Source organism: Pelobates fuscus, chromosome 6 (assembly GCF_036172605.1).
Source record: "Pelobates fuscus isolate aPelFus1 chromosome 6, aPelFus1.pri, whole genome shotgun sequence".
In the NCBI taxonomy this organism is placed as follows: domain Eukaryota; kingdom Metazoa; phylum Chordata; class Amphibia; order Anura; family Pelobatidae; genus Pelobates; species Pelobates fuscus.
Genome location: NC_086322.1, coordinates 272,308,160 through 272,335,006, shown reverse-complemented (window position 1 = coordinate 272,335,006; position 26,847 = coordinate 272,308,160). Strand labels below are relative to the sequence as shown.

General features: G+C 44.0%; 1 protein-coding gene across 1 annotated transcript; it reads right to left on the bottom strand.

Annotated features, from left to right (window-relative positions):
• Positions 1–16,385: 16,385 nt before the first annotated feature.
• On the bottom strand, positions 16,386–25,607 carry JPT1 (Jupiter microtubule associated homolog 1). Its single transcript, XM_063425485.1, has 5 exons — positions 25,368–25,607; positions 21,121–21,269; positions 18,414–18,505; positions 16,803–16,821; positions 16,386–16,714 (listed from the first exon to the last, which is right to left on the bottom strand). Exons 1-5 carry the CDS (start codon positions 25,421–25,423, stop codon positions 16,593–16,595), a joined length of 438 nt encoding a protein of 145 aa, XP_063281555.1. The 5' UTR covers positions 25,424–25,607; the 3' UTR covers positions 16,386–16,592.
• Positions 25,608–26,847: the final 1,240 nt, after the last annotated feature.

Sequence of the window (26,847 nt, the reverse complement as noted above, 5' to 3'; positions counted from 1 at the left end):
GGAAAAGGTGGTGTCTAAAGAGGAAGGGGTGGGTTCTTAATCAGGAAGCGGTGTGCCCTTGACAGGAAGGGGTGGTAAATTTAGATTAGGGGGTGCTCAGGTATAGTCATGCCTAGGGCAGCACAAAATTAAAATACACCACTGTGTGAGTGTCTAAATATGTGTGTGCGTCTATGAGTGTCTGAGTGCATGTGTGTGCACGCGTTTATATATGCATACGAGTGGTGTTTTTTGGGGGGGAGTTCCCACACTTTTTCCCCAAGGACTTGACCCCTGCCAAAACACATCCCTGAAACCTCTTATGAACGAAATTGGCCAATACCACCAGGTATCCAACTTTCAGGTCAACTTCTCTAAAAGTGAAATAATACCGTTACAATTAAACACTCACTCCCGAGGACCCTGAAGGGGCTTTTCCCATTCGCGTGGGCAGCCTCCTACATCACTTACTTAGGGGTGCGCCTAACTAAAGAAAATTACTCTTGAACCTGAACTACACCCTGCTACTCCAAACAATCACGAAGGACCTGACAGCGTGGCACAAACCGCAATTTAGTTGGCTAGGGAGGATACATTAGGTCCCCCCCCCTAATTAGTATTTAGGCCCACCCCCCGCTCAGGGGTGGGGGCCAGGGGGGAGGACATTAGGTCCCGTCCCCCCTAATTAGTATTTTAGGGACCCCACCCACTGCTCAGGAGTGGGGGCCAGGGGGGAGGACATTGGGTCCCCCCACCCTAATTAGAATTTTAGGGCCCCCTCCCACCACTCTGGGGTGGGGGCAATAGCTCCTCCCTTTAGTTTGCAAGCCCCCACTCGCACGTTGCAGGTGGGGGCTCGGGAGGGGGGACCCGTTTTAAAAAGAAAAAATTTCTTTTAACAGTGAGCAGCCACTGGCTGTATATTTGTGAATGTTGAGATGTTATATTGGTTTCACTGGTAAAAATAAATAATTGAAATGGGTATATATTTGTTTTTTGTTAAGTTGCCTAATAATTATGCACAGTAATAGTCACCTGCACACACAGATATCCCCCTAAAATAGCTAAAACTAAAAACAAACTAAAAACTACTTCCAAAAATATTCAGCTTTGATATTAATGAGTTTTTTGGGTTCATTGAGAACATGGTTGTTGTTCAATAATAAAATTAATCCTCAAAAATACAACTTGCCTAATAATTCTGCACTCCCTGTAGTATAACATCCGTAATATGTCCTGAGATATACTCCAATAACGCATTCCATGGTGTCTCTTTGATTAATAAAAAGAAAGGAAGAGAAAGAAGAAAGGTGGGGGGGGGGGGCCCTATAATGCTTCACTTGTTCTATGCGGTAGGGCCGCTCGTGTGGGCTTGGGGAGTGCATGAGGGTACTGGAGTATGGCACTATCGGGGACATAGGTTTATTGTTTACCGGAATTCAACCTTACCCACTGCGACCAGGTTGTGTGGAATATTTGTGTCTCTTTACTGTTGGATAAAGCCATACGTTCGAAAGTGTAGAATTGCTGTAGTTTGTCCCACAGTTGGGATCTCGTTGGGCATAGAGTGGATTTCCAATTGAGAGCTAATCGGTTGCGGGCTGCTAGTATGGTGATCGCGCTTAGTTGCTTGTGTGCTTTGTCAAATAGTTGTGGGAATCGTAGGAGTAGATAAGCCTCCGGGGTTTTTGAGATGTCAGGCACCTGCAGAGCGTGTGTTGTACTTCCTCCCATAAGGGTTGGATGGTAGGACATGTCCACCATATATGTATTAGTGTTCCCTCTGCTGCGTTGCATCTCCAACAGAGTGGGGATGTGTTTGGGTATATTTTGTGGAGCTTGTGTGGAGTCAAGTACCACCTGTATAGTAGTTTCCTGTGTGCTTCTATGAGTGTATAACAACGTGTCCATTTGGATAGGTCATTGAGTGCGTGAATCCAATCTTCCTCCGTGAGTTGTATGGAGCAGTCAGTTTCCCATAGTGTTTTACAGTCTGGTGTAACTGGGGTGAGGGTGTCTTCCCATGCTTTATAGCAAAGGGAGATAGCTTTGGATTTCATGGGATTACCCCAACAACGCTCTATGATTGCGTTTGCCAGGAGGGATATTGGGTTGGGGTTGGAGTGTTGTCTTTTTACATGTGATGTGAGGATGCCCTTCATTTGTAGATACGTGAATATGGCGCTAGTAGGTAAGTCCCATGTCTTTTGTAGATCAGGGAATGGCAGGACACCTTGGGGTTGGAGTAGTTGGTGAATGTGTGTAATTCCGGCCTTCAACCATGTCTGGATATGCATGTCCGGTGATATAGCTTTTAAGGCTGTTATTGGGGCTTTGGTATGGAATATATGTTTGTGTCCAAGGGACTCCAAGAATGTTGTCCAATTATGTAGCATAAGTTTTGTAGTGGGGAGTATCCCAGGTTTGGGTGGCCTGAGTTTTTTTGGGGTCCACATGTAATCTATTGCTGTGTTTTCCCGAAATTGAGCTTTCTCCAAGTCGACCCATTGGATAATCCCTTCTGGGGCGTGCATCAATATCCCTGCCATTAAGAGTGAGGCTCTGTAATAGAGGCCTATGTTTGGTAACCCAACACCTCCCTGTTTCGTGTGTTTCTGTAACACTGCGCGTGATATGCGTGGTCTTTTATTACCCCAAATAAACTCGCTGCATATATTTTGCAGCGACTTTGAGTGTTTGTGGTATCTAAATTGGGAGCATTCTAAAAACATACAGTAGTTTTGGTAACATCATCATTTTAAATGTATTAATTTTCCCCATCCACGAGATCTTTGTCTGTGACCACTTATGGCTCTCCTTCTTGCATTGTTGCGGAAGGGTGTGGTGGTTGAGTTTTGCTACTTCAGCTAGTGAGGGTGCGATTTTAACACCTAAGTATGTTAGGAATGATGCCCTCCAATCAAAGGCGTATGTTTGTTTCAGGGAGGTTTTAGCATTCTGAGGGAGGTTAATTGGCAAGGCTTGGGTTTTGTCCTGGTTTAGTCGGTAGTGCGATATGTCGCCAAACCTTGACCGTGTCCCCATAAGGTGTGATATTGATTCTTGTGGGTTTCCTAGTGTCACTAAAATATCATCGGCGAATAACGCTAATTTGTATTCCTTTCCCATGGTTGTAATGCCTTGTATATCTGGATGTGTGCATATTTTCTGGGCGAGGGGTTCAAGTGATAGGATGTACAGCAAAGGGGAAAGGGGTCAGCCTTGCAGAGTTCCATTTGTTATAGGGAATGAGTTGGAGAGGAACCCTCCATGAGAAACTTTGGCCGCCGGTGCCGCATACAGTGCCATAATACCTGTGATAATCTCTGGGGGTAGCCCAAATTTCTTGAGTACTTGTTGCATATATAACCAGTTTAGTCTGTCGAAGGCCTTCTCCGCATCGAGTGCAAGGAATCGAGTCAATGGAATCGAGTCAATGGAAGGCCTTCGACCGAATCGCCTTCCATTGAGGCCAGTATGTCAAGAACTTTTCTGGTGTTATCTGAGCCTTGGCGGCCCCAGACGAACCCCGATTGATCATTATGCACTAAATCGGCCAACATGGGAGCAAGTCGGTTGCTAATTATTTTTGCATAGAGTTTGGCATCGCTATTCAGAAGTGAAATTGGTCTGAAATTTTTGCAAGTTGTGGGGGGTTTGCCAGGCTTGGGTAAGGTGGAGATATGTGCTAAAAGCATTTCTGTTGTTAGTGTGCCTTGCTCGAAACTTTGTTGGTACAAGTTTAGGAGGTGGGGTATTAGTAGCTTGGCAAACTCTTTGTAATACCTAGGCAGGCCATCAGGGCCGGGGGATTTGTTCGAGGGGAGGACTGCTATGGCTTTTGCTATCTCTTCATGAGATATCGGTTGCCTAAGTTTTTGTGTTCTTTCTGGTGACAGGGTCGGCAGGTTGACACCTGCTAAGTAATTGTTTATGTCCTCATGGGTAGGAATTTTTACCTCTCCCCCTTCACTAAGGTTGTACAGTTTCTGGTAGTATTCTGCAAATGTATTTACTATGTTTTTAGGGTCTATGATTTTTTTTACCTTGGGAGTCGTTTAGGAAGGCAATCCTGGAGGCGGCCAATCTTTGTTTAAGTTGCAACGCTAATTTCGCACCAGCTTTATTACCATAGGCGAAGAATTTGTGTTTAGCTTTTTGTAGTATATATGTTGTCTTAGCTAGTTCAAAATCTCGTAGTTTTGCTTGTGCTTGAAGTAGAGCGGTTCGTGTAGTAGGTGAAAGTTTATTTTCATGAGTGAGTGAGGTCATGTCAGTCATTATTTGTAGGTATTGTGCTTGGCGCTGTTTTTTGGTTAAACTCGCATGTTTTATGAAACTCCCTCTGATCATTGCTTTATGAGCTAGCCAGACGGAAGCTGGTGAAATGTCATTTTGAGTGTTTTCTGCAAAGTAGTGTTGTAGATCCGATGTGATTTTGGAAGTCACCTCTGGGTTATTGAGTAGGGGTTCGTTTAGTCTCCAGGAGGTGTGACCCTTCGAGGGGAATTGTTCCGTCATAGTCAATGTGATAGGGGCGTGATCAGACCAGGATATAATTCCAATGTCTGTGTGTACCACTCTTTCTAGAGATGTGGATTTAATTAGGAACCTAATGATCCTGGAATAGCTATTGTGTGCTGCGGTATAGCAGGTGTAAACAATTTCTGTGGGGTGCGATATCCTCCATGGGTCTACAAAGTTATGAGTTCTTAGTGTTTGGCAAATGTTGTTTGTCTGTGTGTCTTTTTTTTTAAGTTGTCGCGGTTACCGTTTCCGCAGCTGATTAATCCATAGTAATGTCTAGGTGGAAGTTAGTGCCGCCTCCAACGATTACCTCCCCAAAGCTATAGATTGATGAGAGAAAAGACATTAGCAATGAACATAGTTTGGTTTTCATTAGGGCTATAAACATTCATCAGCGTATATGGTTGATTATTTAAACAACATTGTAGAAGGAGATATCTGCCTTTCCTATCGACAATCTTTCGGACTAATTCAAAAGCGACATTTTTGTTTATTAGGATCGACACTCCTCTTCTTTTTACAATAACAGGTATGATAATCAACAGGAAACCAAGGAGAGTTGAATCTGGGTTTAGATCCCCACTTAAAGTGGGTTTCCTGGAAATATGCCACCTGTGCTCCCCGTCTCCTGGCCTCCTGCAGAGCCTGCGTTTATTAGGGGAGTTCAATCCCTTGGTGTTGAGAGATATATTTAACGTCATTCTAGTTGTTAAGTGGTTGGGAGGGTGTTGGGGATTGGTGTAGGTTGTTGCTAGTTAAAGGTGCGTTCGTCTCTAAATGCTACCTTGACTTCAGGTATCGGTAGTTGGGGAGGGGCAGGGTGGGATGAACTATGTACACTTGTCCGATAGCCTCTAGGGCTGAATGCAGTAGTGTGCAAACGGGAATTCATAGGCTTAGATTGTAAGCCGTGTGGGGGTTAGTGATATTTTCTGAATTATATCATATGACAATAGTCAGGTTACAAGGTTTAAAGTAAATAGATGTAACAGTAACTCGCTATCGACTGTGGACCTTTGCTGTAGTTGCATTTGGTATAGACATATATCATAATAATGCGGTAATAGAAGACATTTAACAGATTGTAACAATAAAACAAGTAGTGGATGAACATGTTACGTGTCCCGGTGTGGACGTAGCAGGACTTCAGGTGCAGGAGTTCCTGCGGGACCGCGGGGGCACCGTGTTCCACGGCACTTGTTGCCATTCTTTTGCCATTTTCCGTGGCGGTGGTGTGCCTGGTCTATGCATGACACTTTTTGGAACGGGTACGTTCCAGTCGCTCAGTATATTTAGTCTAGCTTCTGGTGAAAGGATCACTCGGTTTACTCCATTTTTGTTAATTATAGGTTTGGCTGCTAGGGCCTGTATGTCAGCTGCTTTTTTTTTTGGAAGTCTGTGCGTAATGCAGATTTCAGGTCATTTAAAATGCTGCTTACCGAGGCATCTGTGGCAGGGAGTATAGTGGAGCTGTGCAATCCACTCTGGCTGTCTCCGGCTTCATTGTCAGATGGGGGAGATCGCAGGTAGTCGGCGCCATCTTGGTCCGGTACGCCCACTGTCTGTTGTGCGCTTAAATGTACATCTATGGTTCTTTGCTTCATTTTTTTGCCCGATTTAGTCGCCATGATCTTGAGGGGGTCTTGGGTGGTAGATTGGTTTTGCAATCTGTGCTGTTTAACTCGCTGTAGGGCCCACAAGTCGGCAGAGCTCTTGCACTATGCGACTGCTTCCATGCGGTCCGTGGCCACGCCCCTTTTGTCTTATATTTTAAAGAAAGTTAGATCAGAAATTAAGAAAGCAAACCAATTCTGAGAGAGAGGAAACAATAGGAGCAACGTTCAGCGTGACAGTGCAGTTTTAAAATCTTGTTTGCTGATAAAACCATTTTCAAGATTATTTAAGACCTATGAATTGCTGATTGATATTTTCTCCAAAGCATGTGCTTTGTATTGATGTACTGAAACTCCCAAGAGATTTCCACTCATCCCATACTTATCACTTTCACACTTAAAGGGACACTAGTCTCCTAAAGCATGCTTTTGTCATGTGTATGAAATTAGAATAGCTTGCATAAGCTGCAGAGAACGGTTATCTTCAGCCTTTGCAATCCCTGCCACGGACTGAAGTACTGCAATCAGAGGCCTCTCAATGAGTTGTAGTACATATTATTTAGAAGGGGGGGGGGGGGGGGAGAAGGGCAGGGCCTCCGTTAACTTTGTGGCGCTAGCAGAAGAAAACCATTCTGGCTGGGTGACTGAAATTGTCACTTTTATAAACAGGCTCAAATATGAGAGACTCCAGACACAAAGTATCTGAAGTGCTCTGCGTGTGGAGCATTACTTGTTTTGAGTTAGTCTTTCCCTAAAAATAAGTCCAGGTCTTATATTAATTTCTCCTCCGAAAAATTCACGGGCTTATTTTTTGGGGGAAAAGGTGTACTAAAAAAAGCAGTTTTGAGGGGGGCGTGGCCAGCAGAGTAAGCGACCAGACGTGTCTGTGCGGAGCTCCTGCTGCAAAGACCGAGAAAACAGCCCGAAAAGCCACAAAAACGAGCAGAAACTGTACTCTCTCACAACCCTCACCTCCAACTTAATGATGGGATGTAAGCACCGCAAACTAGCCTGCACAGAGGACTCCCATCAGGCAGATATCCGCAGGTCCTTCGAAAGGCCATGGCCTCATGCCCAGACCAAGATGGCTCCCAGCAGACCACGAGGCTCGAGTACCTCAACTGACTCGGAGGGGGAGGACGACACGATGGCCCCGCAGACAAACAGCGGGATACACCACAAGGCGGACTCAGACACGGACACATCCCCATCCACCAAAGGGAACATTAAACGCCTGCTCCTGGACCTGCGGACGGTATGGAAAGCCGACCTTGCGGGGATACAAACTGAGATCGGCACCCTGACTCAAAGACTGGATGAGGTTGAATCCCGAGAGGGCGACCGAGATGGCCGACTAGCAGAGACCCAAACACAAGTGACTACCATGTCGCTGCAGATTGAGAGACTCTCAAAAACGGTAGCCTCCTTGGAGGCCAGACACCGCAAACGGAACATCAGACTCCGAGGCATACCGGAGTCAGTGAACCCCGAGGCCCTGATGGACTTTGTTACTAAAGTGGCTGAAACATTGGGGATACGGGCAGACAAGGGAGTACAGCCTTTGACATCGGTGTTTCGGGTCCGGAAGGCCCCCACCGCCCCGGCGGACGCTCCACGAGACGCCATAGTGGTCACACGAGACATTTCCATCAAGACGGCCCTTTTATCTCGTTCCAGAAACCAGGCCGCTGTGACCGTGGAGAATCACCAAATAAAACTATTCGACGACTTACCTTTTACGGTGCTGGCAGAAAGGCGCAGATTCCAACCGATCACCAGGGCCCTGAGAGACCAAGGCATCCGATACAGATGGGGAGCGTCTGGAACATTGGTGGTGCCCCACGGAGATTCGGTGCTGGCCCTCTCGGCAGGAGAGGATCCCACTAGGCTCCTTCGCACGCTAGGGTTGCCAGCAATAACGCCACACCCTGGGAGTACAGCGGATCCCGGCCAGACAGGAGCTCCCTCGGGCAGCGCCCAAGACCCTCCATAGACGGACAGCAGAGAACTGTACAGACTACCAACTATGTGGTATTAAACCCATTAACCACAAGTAATAACAATATAGACACTTGAGACTGTATGTTCACAATATACCAACGATAAGACGACATAAATGTATATAATTAGATGTGTATATATACTACTGCAGTCATGCAATTGGGGGTATAACCTATATTCTCACTTTTTGTTGGGTACCCACTCAGAGACATTGTGCCCTTCTATTGCCATGTCCCTGTCTCAATGGATGCATCCCAGGAAGGTAATGTTTAACCCACTCACCCCTTTGCCCCCACACGCCAAAATGACACAGCCTAATACTGGGAAGCAATTGCCATAGGGAGTGCTACTAATGATGGGTTATACCGTATACCCTGGGGGGCATAAAAGTAAAGGCATCCTCTTAACTACGCCACAAAGGCCGACACACAAGCCCTCTAGGATCGTATCTCCTGTAGATTTTCTGATATATGGCACCTGCATAGTCCCACAAGCCCAGGTTTTTCTCTCTATTATATCTTATTTTCTTTAACATATTGTGGGGAGCAGAGGTCCTTGTATAACTTACTATCCCGTTACCTACTAACCTGGCAAAGAGAAGTCAATGGGCATCAATTAATTCTAAAGACCTCATTTTTAACACATTAACCTGAAAAGTGATAGACATAACGTTATCTAAACTGAAATGTTTTTGGAAATAGGCTCCTAACAAGTCACAAGGGAGGCACCGCATTGTATGGCAAAGCTGCCAGGACCTGGGCGGCCGCTTTATAACTTGTACAGTTCACTATGCATTCATAATGTTGGTGCAGCGTAGACAGCCTGGTAGATTAGCAATCCATATTATGACATAAGTCACTGCAAATCCTACTATACTATGAAGAATACTCTAGCGTTCACATGCATTATCGTGCTCCGATGGGTCTAGAAAGAACCTTTTTTCAAGTTATAATTTCTCTGCACTCTTTAGTCATTAAGGAAGACTATTATTTTTACGTGATCGGAAGTTTAACCGTTCTGCCCACTTAAGTAATTGCCACAGCAAGGAAAACATAAATTTTACTTACCGAAAATGTCTTTTTCCTGAAGATTAGAGGCAGTGCTTATACCACAGGGATATCCAATCTGGAGGGAAAAAACAGGCAGGCAAATCTCCAAACATTTTAACCCCTCCCCTAATTACCTCCTTTCCAATAAGTAGCAGCTCTTCCTGAACATCCCCAGAAAATACATAAGCCAAACAGCTGCAAAATTACTGAGTTTATTAGAAAAAGGGGCGGGAACTGTAGCACTGCCTCTAATCTTCAGGAAAAAGAAATTTTCGGTAAGTAAAATTTATGTTTTTCCTTTCAGATTAGAGGCAGTGCTTATACCACAGGGATATAATAAAGCAGATCCTGAGGGCGGGTTTCAGTTCACTACTACTTGAAGCACCTTGCGCCCAAAAACCGCATACTCCGAGGCCAGTATGTCCCACTTGTAGTGACTTGAGAACGTATGGAGAGAGGACGGATTAGCAGCTGAACAAATTCGAGAAGGAGAAGCAGCTGCTCGCAGAGCCCATGACGGTGAAACAGCTCTAGGAGAAAGTGCCTTTATAGGGCCTGCAAATTCCGTGCCACTCCTAGAATAAGATAACAGAATACAATCCTTCAGTCAGCTAGCCAGAGAACTCTTCGAAACCAACATACCTTTTCTTTGTGCCTTTGAACAAGACAAACATACCGATATCCTTCCGGAAGGATTCCGTCGCTTTTAGATATTGCAAAAGACATATCTTTACGTCTAAGCAGAAAAAAAAAAAATACTTACCAAAGCATTAGACGGATTCCGACAAAAGGTCGGCAAAACCACTTCTCGGTTGACATTGGCAACAGATAAAATTTCAGCGATACCTGCAGGATCGAGCTTCAGAACCTCCTTGTCCTGATGAAAACCAAAAAGGGACAATTCTCCCGAAGCGCTCGGATCTCACATACTCTTTTAGCTGACGCAATAGCCACCAAAAGAAAATGGTATTCAATGAAAACATCTTCAGGGACACTTCTTCCAATGGTTCAAAAGGCGGTACACAAAGCGCGGAAAGGCCAAATTCAGATCCCAGGGAGGACAGGTCTCCCTAACAAAGGGCACCAAACGTGTCAGAGCTCTGAAGAACCTTGAAATCAGAAAATTCGAGGTGAAGCATCTGAGGGAGACGAAACTGATAGCAGAAACCTGTAATCTAAATGAAGCAGGTTTAAGACCTTTTGCAAATCCCATCTGAAGTAAGCATAGAATCTTCTGGATGGACGCGGAAACAGGGTTGACTACAAACCTACAACACCGCTGAAAAAAACTTCGAAATCCTAGCGTAGAACCTTGAAGTAGATTCCTAGTAAGTTGCCAACAAAAATTTTTATAACTTCAGGATCCAGACCTTTACTCTCTAAAATCTGGAGTTCAGAAACCAGGCCATCAATTTGAATTTCCGAAGGGTCGGAAGAGGCACCATGGCGTCCTCTAGAATTCCTCCTGAAATGGGGATTACCCAAGCAGTATATATAGAGGGAGGGACAGAGTTCAAAAACAGCTAATAGCTATAAAACTATTATTGAGCTGCATACATTTTAGAAGACTTTAAAAAAGCCAAACAAGACATCCATAGGATATGGTCATACATTCTGCTCAGACAAGTAAATTAACCTAGAGGCTGCAAGGTCAGCAATCTCCTGGCATTCAATATCTGAAATATCCTGAATAATGAGAGTCCGAAAGGAATTAAGGCCATGATAGCCTAAGTTAGATAAGGATAATGCCATTTTGACATAAAATTTAAAACCAAAACGATGACCTCATCAGATCAGAACCTTGACAAAGGCATAACAGAATGTTGGATGAGAACAGACACACCATGCTTTCAACACGGAGAGAATTACACTGAGAATCCAATTACTTCCTGGATATGATTATTAAGGACTGTTCACACTGCTTCCTCTTGCCTTGTGAACTACTTACCTGTGGATACAGGAAACAAATCAATACCTGCCTGTCAGAAAGAGGCAGAGCCTAGTAGAGAAATAAGTGTTATTAAAACACTGCAATAACGCATATATATATATATATATCAAAAATCAGGCTCACAACAATACCTCACACCGTGGATGAATTGATACAGTAATGATCAGTCACAGGAGAGGTATAAACCAATGACATCACTAGGCAAAGGCAAGAAGAATCATTGATGAGAAGGTGGTAACCAGAGGCACATGATCCATTGTGGTAACCGACACATAATAAGCAGGATAGTAGAGGATATTCAGTTATCCTTATGAGAATAAACAACCGCTTACTTACTCTTACCTTATCTTCATATAGTGCTGAAATACTAGTGGCAGAGCCTATGGCGATAATAAGCAGTTTGTATTATCTGTAAGATATCAACACCAATACAAGTATATAATCCACAAGTATTACATCAATGCAATGTTAGGAGTGACCATAACTTATACCGATCTAGGTACAGAGACCATGTAAAAACATATCAGTCAAATGTTTGTCATCAACAAGCTGCATTACATAATTTTATGTAGGATGAAACAACCACTTAAAGCCATACATTGGTTGCAAATTCCACATATAAGGACCCCTAGAAGGATCCCCATGAATATCAGGAGAGAGGACCGCAAAGGAGATACCTGTTAAGGAGTTCCCTCTCTTGTTCTGGTAGCAGGTGAATTATACCTGAAATAGTAAACCTGGTAGAATGACCCATTGGGCTAGACCTCCCAGTGTTAATTAAAATACTTGCAACACCAAGTATCGAAAACTTACCTGGATCATATGAGCCCAAAAGAATACCTTTAATTGCAGAAAGGAAATTATAATATTCCCCATCACAACAGGGGAATCTTGTCAGAAATTTCTGAACAAATAATTCCTTATGAACCAAATGCATGCCACCCCTGACATATCCTAAAGGGATTGCCAAACTCTCAAAGAATATGTTAAACCAATTCCAGGGAATTGAGCAAGAAACTGAATAAAAATCACAAACCAGACCAGTGAATTCTTCAGAGTAGAAGTTTGCGTAAAAATAAAATGATACTAAAGTTAAGTTAAGTTCCGATTTGTTGACATGTATTAGCCAGCCATGTTTCCCATCGATTATATAGCTGTCCCCAGGACTAACTGTAGCTGATCCTGGGACACAGCACACAACAGACAGTCGTCCAAACCAGGAATGACAGCGATGCCCATACATCTTAGAAAAGCTGAGACGACTACTAGAAGCTTTGTGAATAACCTGGGCGCTGATGACAGACCGAAAGACAGTGCTCTGAATTGGTAATGTCTGGTCTACCGATTGGCAGCACACAGCAAACCTTAGAAGATTTTTGCTGGATTCTGCTATGGATACTTGAAGATAGGCATCTTGTAATCCAGGGACGCAAACCAACTTATTGGATGAATAAGCAGAGTCGCTATTTTATTGACTCCCTGAGGAATTTTAATATGATAATCCGCCTGTTAATGGCTATTAGGTCTATCATGGGTCTGAACGATCCATCTGGTTTCGGCACCAAGAAAAGTCCTGAATAGGTGCCTTGATGTCTTTCCTTTAAAGGAACTTTCCTTCTCCTATAACTTTGAAATAAGGGAAGCATCTCCGAATTCCAGCTTGGAAACTGCTTCTTATCCGACTCTGTCATCTGTTTTAACAACTCATCCAATTTCGAGCCGAACAGTCTTCCTTGCTCAAAGGTTAGTTCACACAGTGAATTTTTAGGTGCCGCATCCGCTAGACAATTTCTAAGCCTTCCCACCAAAGTCATTGGGTCTTGGCAACGGATGCCCCCGCAATCAAAGCTTTAGTTTGGGCTGCAGAAGAGATGAACAGCTTTTTTAAGGAGGAGTCCATGCGTATTTCCATGACATCCTCAGCCCGATTGAGTCTCCAATCGGTACTGTAGTCTTCTTACCTATTTGAGCAATAGGAACGCCCACTACAGGGACTGTATCCAGCTTAAATTCTTGTTCCGCTTCTATGGAAAAAGAGAGATTTAAACTTGTCCAGAAATAAACAGCTTGTAACTTGGGAATTTTCCATTCTTTGAAATCAACTCCCTAATCTGTGGGAGAAAAAGAAAACATATTGGACTTCTTCCCTGTTTCCTCAAGTTCAAATGCAACTGCACTTCTTTAATCAATTCCCCAAATGGATTCTTCTGGGAATGCAGATTTCTCATTTGATGAGACACTGCCTGAATTATCGCCATACTCAGAACCACTAGTTCCAAAACTAGTATCGGAACTTCCCAAGAACTTAGGCTTTTGTTAGCATGTATTACAATCTGTGAATCCTGGGCAACCGACGCCAGGATTGTCTGAAATGCTGCTGACTACATATCCACAACTGTTTGCTGCATACTTTGTTGCAACCAGCCGAGAAAGTGGACATTTCTGTTCTTTGTGCTTCCTCTGAAGCTTCTTTGAACACACAGAGCAAAGTTTCCTTTTTAAAACCATCTGGCAAAAGATGGCCACACCCAGAGCACATTAATGCTTGGCTTAGATGTACATTTCCCCTTCTCAGCACTTTATCCAAATTTATAGGATTATATACTGGGAACAGAAAACAAAAAGGGGAAAATAAAAAAAAAAAATTTGCCTTAAAGATTCAGGCTAGAACCATTTAAATAAAAACTTAATCAGTCTTACCTTAAATGGCCTGAGAGTGTGTTGGAGGGCAGGTGAGAAACACACTTTGCAACCGTTCTGAGAGCTCCTGGCAAACAGAGGTTGCTGCGGGTAATGCTCCTTTTAAGTCCTGTAACCAAACAAAAACGCCAAGTTCAAATTTGGCGCCTGAATCCAGGTTCGCATTGCGCATGTGCATAGCGCTCTGCGACTCCCTGGTGGAACGCAACGCAACCTGTGCGTGCGTTCCACCGACAGGACCTCCCAGCCGACGCACGCCTGCGTCCTTCGTCTGACCGGCACCTGGCACGGCAAGAGACGGAATAAATTCTGAGGGACCACGCCGTCCGGCGTGTTAAACGCTACTTACCCGAACATCAAGGAAGCAGAGCCTCCCGAGCCTCAGCCCTTCTCACCTGCTTCCTGGAGAACCTCCTGTATAACCTCCCCTGCCGAAGGCAGGCAAAGAACTGGGGATGTTCAGGAAGAGCTGCTACTTATTGGAAAGGAGGTAATTAGGGGAGGGGTTAAAATGTTTGCAGATTTGCCTGCCTGTTTTTTCCCTCCAGATTGGATATCCCTGTGGTATAAGCACTGCCTCTAATCTGAAAGGAAAAATGTGGGTAAAGGTGGGTTACCCCTGATGGTCGGTCCGGGGATCCGAGCCACAGTCTTAGTGATAAGATTAGCATACATATGCAGCATCCATAGATGTCTTTCCATTCTCAGGCAAGACGCCAGACTATACAACTTAATCATACACATCTTGCTGACTAGAGCAGAATTAATGCATTTGACACTAAAAAGCAGACCTAGCCATATAGAAGAAACGGCATTCCTTCCCCTGATGGGCTCTATTAATGTAACACCCCACAAATCACCATTGTCGCAAAGAGACTAGATAAACTGGAATCTCACACCATAATGTGTTTACCTCCCATGTCTGCAACGTTAATATTGTTTGGTTATACTTTTCTCTTTTTATTTTTTTTTTCTCATATCTACCACTTTGACAAAGTGCTCTGTATTTCTCATACTATGTTACTTTATGTTACTGAATGAATGGTCGGCTGCAGCTATTGTGGCGCAGCACACCAGACTGTATTTCCATGCAAAAACAAAAAAAGAATTATAAAAAAAAAAAAAAAAAAAAAGCAGTTTTATGTTTGTAGGGAATTCCCCTGAACACAGACCAGTTCACTAGGGCACAGAATCCCCCCCCAAAAAAAAAATCTGGGGAAAGTTTCCCAAAAATTGATAAGCTTACTTGCAAATGGAATCTCCCGAATATGTCTGGGGAAAATTACCCGAACATAGATTAGCAAACTAGCAACCAGGGCTTATATTATGAATATCCCCTGAAAATAAGCTAGAGCTTGGTTTCAGGGGATGTCTTATTTTGGGGGAAACACTACTTTAATAAACTTCCCTTATTAACAGCATGGTTTCTGGCCTCACTTGCTTTGAACTATAGTTTAAAGTGGAAAGGAGTTACTCTCATAAAAGAGTTGGATACAACTTATAAGTAATTATACCACCACAGGAGGAGGCAGAGAGCTACAGTAAGGAGAACCTCCCAGATGCTGAACAAAATGGAGTATTTTAACACATTTAGTGCCACAAATGGGATTATAGTAATTTAGAGTTTAAGAAACATTCCAGTTTTAAACCGTTATTTTACCTGTTGAAATCTGTCTAGTTTGCCATTAGCCAGAAAAAGGGGTGTTACACTGCAGAAAGCCACATAGCTATAAAGGTTTAAATGCAGCACAGATACACTGTAGCAGTTTGTGGATAATAGTCATCACAAGATACAAGTACTATATTTGCTAGATTGTAGCTCAGTCTGGGTCCTCTGTTCCTTTTGTATTCATCCACATGCTTACTTTGTATTCTTTGTTGTACAGCACTGTGGAAGATGTCTGTGCTATATAAATACCTAGTAATTAGAACTTTTTATAGAGCGGATTACTAAAAATTGTAATGTTAATTTTCTATTTTTGATTGTTTCAGCCTATAATCTACTGTATTAAGTATTGTTTAAGAATACCCCAAGCCTTGCCAGCTGTAATTATGGTGCAAGGAGTGCACTGACACCTCCATTGTAAGTAGTCACGCCATTTTTAACAGAATTTGAACGCAAGTTTTAAATAAAGTTTAATGGGAAATTCATTTTATGATCGCAACATCCAAACTTCAGCAAACTAAAGTGAGTTTTATTGGTCAAATGTACTCTCTGATGGCTTTGATTATACAACACTACTGGCAATTTAAAATTGAAATCTAAGGTGTTTTTAAATGCTTAGCTCGGAAAGTCAGGGAGCGGAGCCTGGCAGACACCAATAGTCAAACAGTACTAAAATGCTTTGACTACTCGAGTGTCAGAACATCCCTGGCACCATAACCACTACATCATGTTGTAGTGGTTACGGTGCTTGCAAGTGTAACTTAAATGTTCAGTACTTTCTATAGTATTAGCTTTGGGTTTTTTATAGCCAGATTTCAGCTTTAGAGGCTGTGTCAGTTTGGAAAATTCCTTAGTTGTTTTACAGAGCATTAGTTTGACATATAGATCAGACCCCAGCATACATTGAAACATTCTTTATTATATGTGAGCATTGATAAAAAAAAAAGCAAAAAAAAAAAAACACTATCCGAAAATTCATTCCATGCGCCTTCCAGTAGAGTCAGGGGACACAAGTATTTAAAAATGGCAAGACAAAGTGCTTCAAATAAGAAAATACATAAACAGATGAAAGTGGGGAAAAAATATTAAAGTCCAAAATTGATTGTTTATCCAAGAATCAGGCTGGACTTTCCACCAGGGGGATTTCTTCTGGTGGGAATGGTTACAGAAGCTACAGACTCTGCAGATACTCCAATGGACTTGGGTTCCTCATTTCCATCAATGATTTCTATTAAAGAAGAGATAGCGTTTGTTTGGTGCCATCTAACAATTTATTCTGTATTTGCAAAGTTTTATACAACAATGTAAGTACTCACCAGGTGCTTCCTGTTCAACCTGTATGGAGGAGAAGACATTCATTAAATCCTGTTTTGGACATGCAATTAATTATGCACAATAACTTAAGCACTACTGTTTTTTTTTTTTTTTTTAAAGCTACACCTCACATTACAAAAATTGTGAAGATAGGGTGATACAGAATTTATCACCTGTACCTAGAATCAGTACTAATTATCCAATATCCATTCTCATGGTCCACTGACCATGAAGTTTCCTTTTTACCCATAAAATAAAATTACTCTATTCCAGATAAACTTGTGGGACTCAATACACAATTCACACCTATTCAGGATCAAACCTACACCAAATGGTGCCCAAGGCAGACTTAAAGGACCACTATAGTGCCAGGAAAACTCATTTTCCTGGCATTATAGTGCCCTGAGGGTGCCCCCAAACTCAGGGACCCCCTCCCGCCGGGCTCTGGGGAGAGGAAAGGGGTTAAAAACTTGCCTTTCTCCAGCGCCGGGCGGGGAGCTCTTCTCCTCCGATCCTCCTCTCCTCTCATTCGGCTGAATGCGCACGCGCGGCAAGAGCTGCGCGCGCATTCAGCTGGTCTCATAGGAAAGCATTATCAATGCTTTCCTATGGACGCTTGCGTACTCTCACTGATTTTCACAGTGAGAATCATGCAAGCGACTCTAGCGGCTGTCCATGAGACAGCCACTAGAGGCTTTGAGGGCTGGATTAACCCATTTATAAACATAGCAGTTTCTCTGAAACTGCTATGTTTATAAAAAAAAAATAAATGGGTTAACCCTAGCTGGACCTGGCACCCAGACAACTTCATTAAGCTGAAGTGGTCTGGGTGCCTAGAGTGGTCCTTTAATGAGCTGGCTAACAAATCATTCAGATTGGGGTGTACAGCCAATACAGTGTGTGTACATATTGCGATATATTTCCACAGTTAATATCGCAATATGTGCGCCAGCAGGCTCACATGCCACTGCCAGTCTGTAGAATGAAGAGATACTAGCTTTCATTAGACAATTCTGTCATTTAGAAATTGAAATAAAACTTTTCTATGCAGCTCCAGCCACGCCTGCATGTGACTTACACATGACCTAAGCATTTCCTGTAAAGAGAGATCTAATATTTAAACTTCCTTTATTGCCCAATCTGTCTAATTACATTGTTTTTGTTTGTTTTAAGCACTACACATTTGCAGGTGGTTATGGTGCAAGGACCTATTCTGTGCTAGAAATACCAGTCAATTTTTGCTTTGTTGTAGCCCTACCTTTGGTTACCACCTAGCTTAAAGCAACAAGGCCCAGGCTCACTATACCAACTTTTCCACTATAAGCACAACTTGACCTGACTGCCAGAAGAGAGGCAAATCACAGATTGCATCTATGCCAATAGCTGCATATAGTCAAGTTCAATAAACAGTAGCTGTGCTATATGTAAACTGACAGCAGATGTTAAATGTTCCACTCATCCAAAATGTGTACAACTGTTGTCTGGGGATAAATCTACTTATCCTAAAAAAAAAAATGGTGTCAGTTTATTCCCATTAAGAGAAATGTGTGGCCAGGAAGGAGACCTTTAACAAGTGTATAAATGACTATATTTGATGGAAAAATAATACAAACCACATCAGCGCTGTCGCACTCCACAGAAGGGCACGTCCACTCTGTATTCGTGTCTTCAGAGTCCCCTTGCGCTGCTGCAATAGCAGGTGCACCTAGGGTTAGAATTAGATCTTTTGAGCCACTAGGAATATTTGTGTCTGTTAGTCTGCTGCTAAAATTTCTATTGGTGTTAATACTTGTGACAGTGTTTATGAAACATGTACCCAATTTCCAGGCTCTCATGAAAAAAAAAAAAAAAAAAGCCAGGTTTCAGCATAATCTTAGTTTATATATTTTGAACACTGCTTTAGAGTTTTCCATGCTTCATATTTTCTCAATTTCCATTGGAGATGGAGTATTAAAGAGATTCTATAGAAAACTACATTGCCCTCCTCCCTCGGCAATGTCCCTCGGCACAGAGGGACCTGCATCAGGATCATGGGTGCCCAAGGCTCATTAATGCATGTGCGAAGTGAAGGCTAGCTCCTCCACCGCCATCAGCGAGCGGGGAAGATTTAATGCGCATGCACAGCAATGGCTGCGCTCACATTCGGATCTCCTCATAGGAAAGCATCAATGCTTTCCTATGGGGTTTACGGTGATGCTGGATGTCCTCATGCAGAGTGCAAGGACATCCAGCGTCCTTTAGATGACCAAAAGTCATCTAAAGCACCCGGACATCCCTCTAGAACTAATTTCAGTTTCTCAGAAATTAATAATTACCACTGAAGGGACATAGGACATTGCACCCAGACCACTTCAATGAGCTGAAGTGGTCTGAGTGCCTACCGTGTCCCTTTAAGCTTTGATAAATGAACCACCTAGTGCGGTCTGAAAGTAGCAGCATATTTGTAATAGTGGCTAATATTTAGGTACATTAGACAGTTGCATGCTTTTAGAACAGGTTAATGTTGCCCCATATGCTTCAAGGGACACTAATCACTAGAACTACAGCTTAAATGTAGTTCTGGCTTTTATAGCATGTCCCTGCAGGCATTTTCATATAAACACTGCCTTTCCAGAGAAAAGAGGTTTACATTGCTGTTTCTGGACACCTCCAGTGGCAGTCACTCAGATGGCCACTAGAGGTGCTTCCTCGGGCAGCAGCACCAACGTTCAGCAACTGCATGCTCTGTATGGAGGTGCTGAACATTCCCCATAGAGATGCACTGATTCACTGCATCTCTATGAGCAGATGCTGATCAGAGAAGTGTGGCGCTTTGCTGCGCATTCGCCTCCCAATGCTTTCCTATAAGAAGCAATGCCGTTTAATACAGAGTGGGGGCACTGGCAGTTTAATGATATCCAGCAAAAGAGCAGAGAGATATAAAACCAAATGGCAAGTGGGGTGGATACAGTCATTAATACAGAAGGGGCACAGGAAAGCTGGAAAAAAGTCTAAGCCGCTTTAAGGACTATTAATTTGCTAGAGAAACTATTGTCCCCTAAACAACTATTAAAATAATTTTCAACCTTTGATTCTACATCCTTGAGATAGGTGAAGACGACAAATACACTGATCAGTCACAACATTAAAACCATCGACAGGTGAAGTGAACGACATTGATTATATGGTTACAATGGCACCTGTCAAGGGATGGAATATGGAAGCAGAAAAAATGGGCAAGCAAAAAGATCTGAGTGACTTTGACAAGGGACAAATAGTGATTGCTAGACAAGTGGATCAGAGCATCTCCAAAATGGCAGGTCTTGTGGGAGTGGTTAGTGCCTACAAAAACTGCTGCAAGAAAGGACAACTGATAAACCAGCATCAGGATCATTGATGCATGTGAGGAGAGAAGGCTAGCCAGTCTTTTCCGATCACACAGATTAGCTACAATAGCTCAAATTGCTGAAAAACTTAATGCTGGCCATGATAGAGAGGCGTTAGAACACACAGTGTATCATAGTTTGCAGCATAGCTGCAGATTGGTCAGAGTGCCCATGATAACCACTGTCCACCGCCAAAAGTAGCTTCAAGTGGGGCCTTGAGCATCAGAACTGGATTATGAAGCAAAGGAAGGTTGCCTGGTCTGATGAATCACGTTTTCTTTTAGATCAGGTGGATGGCTGCATGTTTGTGCACAGTTTACTTTGGGAAGAGATGGCAGCAGAATGCACTGTGGGAAGGAGACAGGCTGGCAGTGTTATGCTCTACGCAATGTGATGCTGGGAACCATAGGTCCTGGCATTCATGTGGATGTTCCCTTTGAAACGTACCACTTAACTAGAGAATGTTGCACACCACATACACAAAGAGTTCATTGTATTTCCTTGGCCTTTAAATTCCCCAGATCTCAATCTGACTGAGCATCTGTGGGATGTGCGGGACCAAATCCGATCCATGGATGCCCCACCCTACAATATGCAGAATCAGCTGCTTATGTCCTAGTGCAATATTCCACAGGACATGTTCAGAGGTCTTGTGGAGTCCATGCCTCGATGCATTAGAGCAGTTTTGGGAGTACAAGGGGGATCTACACAGTATTAGGCAGGTGGTTTTATTGTTGCGGCTGATCAGTGTATGGAGTCCACAGGTAGATGTACAAGATGTAAAATAAAATTCAGATGCATGTATGACATACATTGAGAAAATTAATATTGTAGCTCTCTCCTAGAAGTGTTTTCCTTCACTATGGAGGACAATCATGTATCATCTGTTTTACCTGCACAGGTTTGTTACATTAACAACTAGGTCCCATGTACCATACAATGCAGTGACACTTACCTGTTTCCTGGACACAAGGTTCAGACAGACTGTTATAGTCGGATATTCCAAATATGTTGGAAGCCATCTTATGCCGTCTAGTAGGTTGTGATGGCTGGTCACCAACACCAAACGTGAAGCTTGACCCTCCGCCTGGAGGCCTAAGGATCCTGCGGGAACAAACACAAGTGTAAGTCAGATGCATTAAACACCTTGCATCTTCATTACCCCTATAACCAGTATTTATTGGCCATTTTAAAAGCCAAGAAAAATCTACTCTCGTTATGGTACAGAGAAACTTTAAGGGACAGTAAAATCTAAAATAAAAACTGCCTTAGTGAAAATAAAATACTGAAAATATATTTTTTGTAATGAATGGGTAGGCTAGTAATTATGTTCAATGAATCTCCTTGCTTACTCTTGCCAAGTGGGAGTAGCCATCTTTTGCCCTCTTTGGTAAGACTAAGCACAATGTGAAGGCTTGGAACTATTGCAGAGTGCCTTTATGAATTCTCTTTAGACTCCCTTAGGATTTACATGTATGCACTAAAATAGAGGCCATCTTAAATGCAATCTGGCTTAAGTAAAATAACAGATTCTCTTTGAGAGAGGCGAGCAATTTGCCAGCATTGCATTTAAAGGCAATAAAGTCTGGAGCCTGTGGGAACACAAAAAGCTATCTCCTGGGTCTCCAATCCAGCATCTGTGGATTAAGCTAAAAATCTATTTGGCCCCTATAGACCGCTTTCTTCTGGATTTGTATGCAATTAAATTGAGAGCATCAGCTGAAAAGCCAATGAATTGTTTTTACAGACATGTTGAACTGATGTCACTAATGTTGAAGAAGGGACTTTAGAGATATCTGAAGAGACTGGACCGGACATAGCTGGAAAGTGTCAAACCATATAAGAACCTGGGCTATTTAATATGAGGCCATTTCATCACGTATTTCTACCAATTTGTGAATTTTATACCCCTACATGGTAATTCACTATAGTGAGAAGTCAAGATTATTTTTAAATCTAAATAGCCAACTGGGAAAATGAGTTCTGCTTTCCATTTAGCTACTCTTGCCTTACATTTCAAATGCTTTGAATTCTCAATTTAGTAAATAACTGCATGCCAATTCAAAAATCAGAAGGCAATATATATTGTTGGGGATAGTTTTGTATTCCTAGCATTATAGTTTTCCTTTAAAGGGATAGCCACTCGAGGCGCTTCCTGCATCCAAACGGACTTTTGGTCTGGTCTCTTACGCTGCACGTCCCCACGCTCTGCATGAGGATTTCCAGCGTCAGATTCCCCCTCCCCCCCATAGGAAAGCACTGATTGAATACTTTCCTGTGGGTATGTTTAATGCACACGCGGCATTTGCCGCACATGGGCATTAGCGCCTGCTCGTCACTGGACAGAGGATGAGGTGGATCCACGACCCAGCGCCAAGGGCCATCGGCGCTGGGATAATGCAAGTAAATAAATGGTTTTTAACCCTTTATTTACCGCGATGGGATGCCAGAGAGGGGTGAGGCACAGTGAGCTAAAGTGCCAGGAATACAGCTTTGTATTCCTGTCACCTATAGTATCCCTTTAAGTTAATTCCAGGCACCTAAACCGTGGAAAGGGTGAATAAATACAGAATCAGCAGGTGAAGCACAGGTTAAATCCAGCCTAAAAGCAGCAATAACTAATGCATTATAGTTCTAGTTTATAGAGTATAATAGGTACACTGTGAGCCTGATTGAGCAGAAGGATCACTGGCTGCTCTGCATTTAACATGAGAGCAGAGTTTCCTTTGTTAACCTCACAGCTAAAATACTGCTGAGACAGTAACTAACCTCACCCAGCAGCATCCAGGCTTAAAGGGACACTGTAAACACTATTATTACATCTCATTAAATTGGTTATAGTGCCCAGAGTCTCCTGGCATTGTCCCTTGAGTTTTAAATCATTTTCAAGCAGTTTAACACTAAATGAGAAATTACACTCTTCCTTCTAGCCTTACCAATTAATACTTCCAATGGGCACTGTGATAGGCTAAATGCTGTCAGCTGACACTCAGGCTAATGCTTCCTCATTAGCCAAGCATCAGAGTATCGATGGGCTGTTTGGGACTCATTTAGCACAAAAATAAAAAACGTTTAATGCTGAAAAGGACAGCACCAGGGGATTCCAGACACTATATCCACTTTTGTTATAGTGTCTACAGTGTCCCTTTAACCATCGTACCTGGAGAGGAACGCAAGAAGCCCTCTGCCCTTTTGGGTGGCACAGTGGGAAAAGGAGCACTTCTCAGTAGCAGCGCCATGAGTCAAAACAGAAGCCCCAATCTTAATGGCAACAGCGCATTAGCCCCTTGATGGCAAAGCGCAGGAGACCCTCTCCCTCTTAAGAGTGGCATTTAGTGGGTTAAGGAGACCCTATCAATGGCAGCTCTCCCCCTTAACGCCAGTCCCTATGGGTAAAGCAAGAGGCCCTACCTCCCCTACTTTGTATGGAGAGCTGTAAGCCCCTAAGCAGAAGCTTTCATCAGCTTTGACCTGCAATGCTGGGCTAACTCATTGAGCACCAGTAAAGAGCAAGGCAGGGAGCAATACACAAGAAACTCCAACTGTGCTAAAACGGTTTGACTTCTTACATTGGGTGGATGCAAACACGCTGCTGGCACTATAACCACTAGTGCGTGCTGTAATAGTGATGGTGCTTTGAGTGTTCCTTTAATAGATGTGCCCTTAGAGCAAAGCAAGATGCTCTCTTTAATGGTAGACCAAAGCAGGATCTCCCCTTCCCCTTAATGTTGGCATGAAACAGTTGCAACATTAATCAAGTGCCATGGAGCAGAGCAGCCCCTTTATGGTGGCACCCAGAGGGCAGATCGGGAGCCTCTCCCCCTTTAAAGAAACACTCCCTTAAAGGCAGCTTGCAAGAGTGCAAGGTGGGCAGAATAAGACGCCCACCACTCATCTTGACAGATGTGCCCAGAGCAGGAGCCTCCTCGGAGGCAAAGAGCCCTCAATAAGAGACGCCTTGACAACAGCACCAAGGAGTACCCAGAGCAGGAGATCCCCTCGATGGCAGCAAATAAGCATCCTGCATCACCTGGAACAAAAAAACACAAAGGGAGGGAGCCGCCCTGTACATAAAAGGGAAAACCTGTCACAGTGAGCTGTAAACTCTGGCTTGAAGAGAACAATAACCTCCAGCTGTCAAGGTACTACAACTCACATGAGGGTGTTCTAGTGAGGACTGGAGGGGTCTGCTTTAATGGCCATCCCGGTGTTAAAGTACCAGCAGGACAAGTCCATCACATCCCCCTCCCTCAATCAGTCTCCACATACTACACAGACAAGGCGTGTAACATTGTTCTTCCACATTAGTATTATTGGCATGATACACATCTATTACATATCAGTGAACATGGGAGTGCACCGCCCTGGATAAATCCCGGAGTAGGATAAAGATTTGTTATATATTGTCCAGCAGTGGGGGTGGTTCCCATTGGAAATACTTCCCATTTCTATTCCACGTTCGTAGTTGTTTTTGGCATGATATACACAATCGCAGCATACTACAGACACACACACAATCACAGCATACTACAGACACACAATCACAGCCTCTGCAGGAATGACACCCTCAATCACTACTCCAGAATGATATTACTCCCAGCCACACACCCATCATCCCCAGCCTGGCATAAAGACATTACCCCCAGCCTGGCATAAAGACATTACCCCCAGCCTGGCATAAAGACCCCACCCCCACCAAAAAGACCCCCCCATGTTCCCCCCAGCCTGGCATAAAGACCCCCCCCCCCACCCCGGCACAATGACCCCCCCCCCCCCACCGGCACAATGACCCCCCCCCCCCACCGGCACAATGACCCCCCCCCCCCCACCGGCACAATGACCCCCCCCCCCCCACCGGCACAATGACCCCATGTTCCCCTAGCAGGCAGGGAGGAGGCTGTCACGATGCAGCCGGTCCCCCAGGTTTCTCCTGCGCAGGGTGGGATGATTCCCATGAAGCATGCTGTCATTGTTCAGCGGGTGTGGTGCCTCCAGCTCGCCATCACCGGGAACCACTGCCAAACCGCATCCATCACCGACACCCACTAACCCCCCCGAGTGCCAGAGCGGTGAGAGAGCAATGAATGCCCGGTCTGGAGATGGCTCTGGGTACTGAGGGGTTAACCTCCTTTGTTTCTGATCCCAGCGGTAAGTGACCCGGTACCACCTCCCCCTCCTGGTACCAGCACCCCCTCCCGGTACCTGGAACTGCTGCGGCCCTCCGGGTCCAGCCCGCTGAACGTTGATGTAGTCGTCATATCCACACACGGCGTCAATTTACTACTGGCACAGGCGGCGGCGAGCGATCCTATTTATACACAATGCCACGCCCCTGCGAAAAGCCGATTGGCTGCCGACAGCCCGTTAGACTCCGTTCAGTGAGACGGCTGGCAAAGGGTCTGTACGCACAACCGTTATCCAGACAGTCCAGAGTGCTGGGAATGCCTCGAGCGCCGATTGGTGCAGCCACAAGAAAGACGGTGCCCTTCTGCCGCGCGCTATTGGCCGAGGGAGGTGTCAGTCAGCTGGGGCACGCTGTGATTGGATGGGCTGCGCCTAGCCCTGATGAGATGAGGTCATAGGGATAGACCGTGATTGTGCAGAAAGGCTGAGGGAGGATGGGATGCTGGGTGTCTGGATTAACTGGGAAAATAGTTAAAATGGTTGAATCACACGTGACGTGACAATAAAAAAAAAAATTTAAAGCATGTGATGCATAATACATACCTCCCAAGTGACCCTGTGTAGAAGAACAGTCCTTATTTTATTTTAGGTCCATGTCCACCTGTCACTTTCTATCAGGTTATCCAAAATAATGGGTATCTGAGGGTACAGTGAAATCCTCACAGAAATGTGTCTTTAAACCTCAATGAAGGCATGGGCGTAGGAAGCCCAAAAAATCTGGGGGGGATAGCATTTTTACTCGCCGGGTATATTCTTATTCCGTAAACTAGGAGTTGTTTATCCCATTGTACAGCGCTACGGAATTTGCAGTCGCTATATAAATGATTAAATAATAACATTAAAGGGTCACTACAGGGAAGGGGTTTTACTTACCCGGATACAGCGCCGGGATCCTCCCGATTAGAACCACCCCTACCCTTCCCATGAATATTAGAACCACCCCTACCCCTTCCACGCATATTAACCCCCTTACCCCTTCCATGCATATTAGTACCCCCTAACCCTTGGCAGAAAACACACACAGATGTGGTCTTGCTCCAGTATGTTGATGACTTACTTCTCTGTGCTGACGACTTTTCAACTGCTGAACGTGACTCTGAGGACCTTCTTTGTTACCTGGCTGAAGAAGGGTGTAAGGCATCCAAATCGAAATTACAGTGGTGCCGGCCCTCTGTGGTCTTCTTGGGACATTGTCTCTCCCATGGCACCCGTCATCTAACCAGACAGACAATTCAAGCTATTCTGAATTTGCCGCCTCCATCAACACATCAACCCTACATGCCTTCCTGGGCCTGATTACATACTGCAGATCTTGGATTCCGGAGGCCTCTCAACTTATGCAGCCACTCTATGATGTCTTGAAGAGCGAGCCTTTCTCACTGTCATCCCATGCAATGACCTGTTTCACAGCCCTGAAGAAGACAATCTGCTCCGCACCCGCCCTACCTAACTACCAGTTGCCTTTCAAACTGTTTGTTTCAGAGAAGATGGGCCATGC

Excerpts from the sequence above, each read along its gene's own strand:
- JPT1 (XM_063425485.1), bottom strand. The coding sequence starts at position 25,423 with ATGACGACTACATCAACGTTCAGCGGGCTGGACCCGGAGGGCCGCAGC. Across the intron at positions 21,270-25,367 it reads GAGGGCCGCAGCAGTTCCAG|GATCCTTAGGCCTCCAGGCG; the intron begins GTACCGGGAGGG and ends TTGTTCCCGCAG. Across the intron at positions 18,506-21,120 it reads ACCTTGTGTCCAGGAAACAG|GTGCACCTGCTATTGCAGCA; the intron begins GTAAGTGTCACT and ends TTCTAACCCTAG.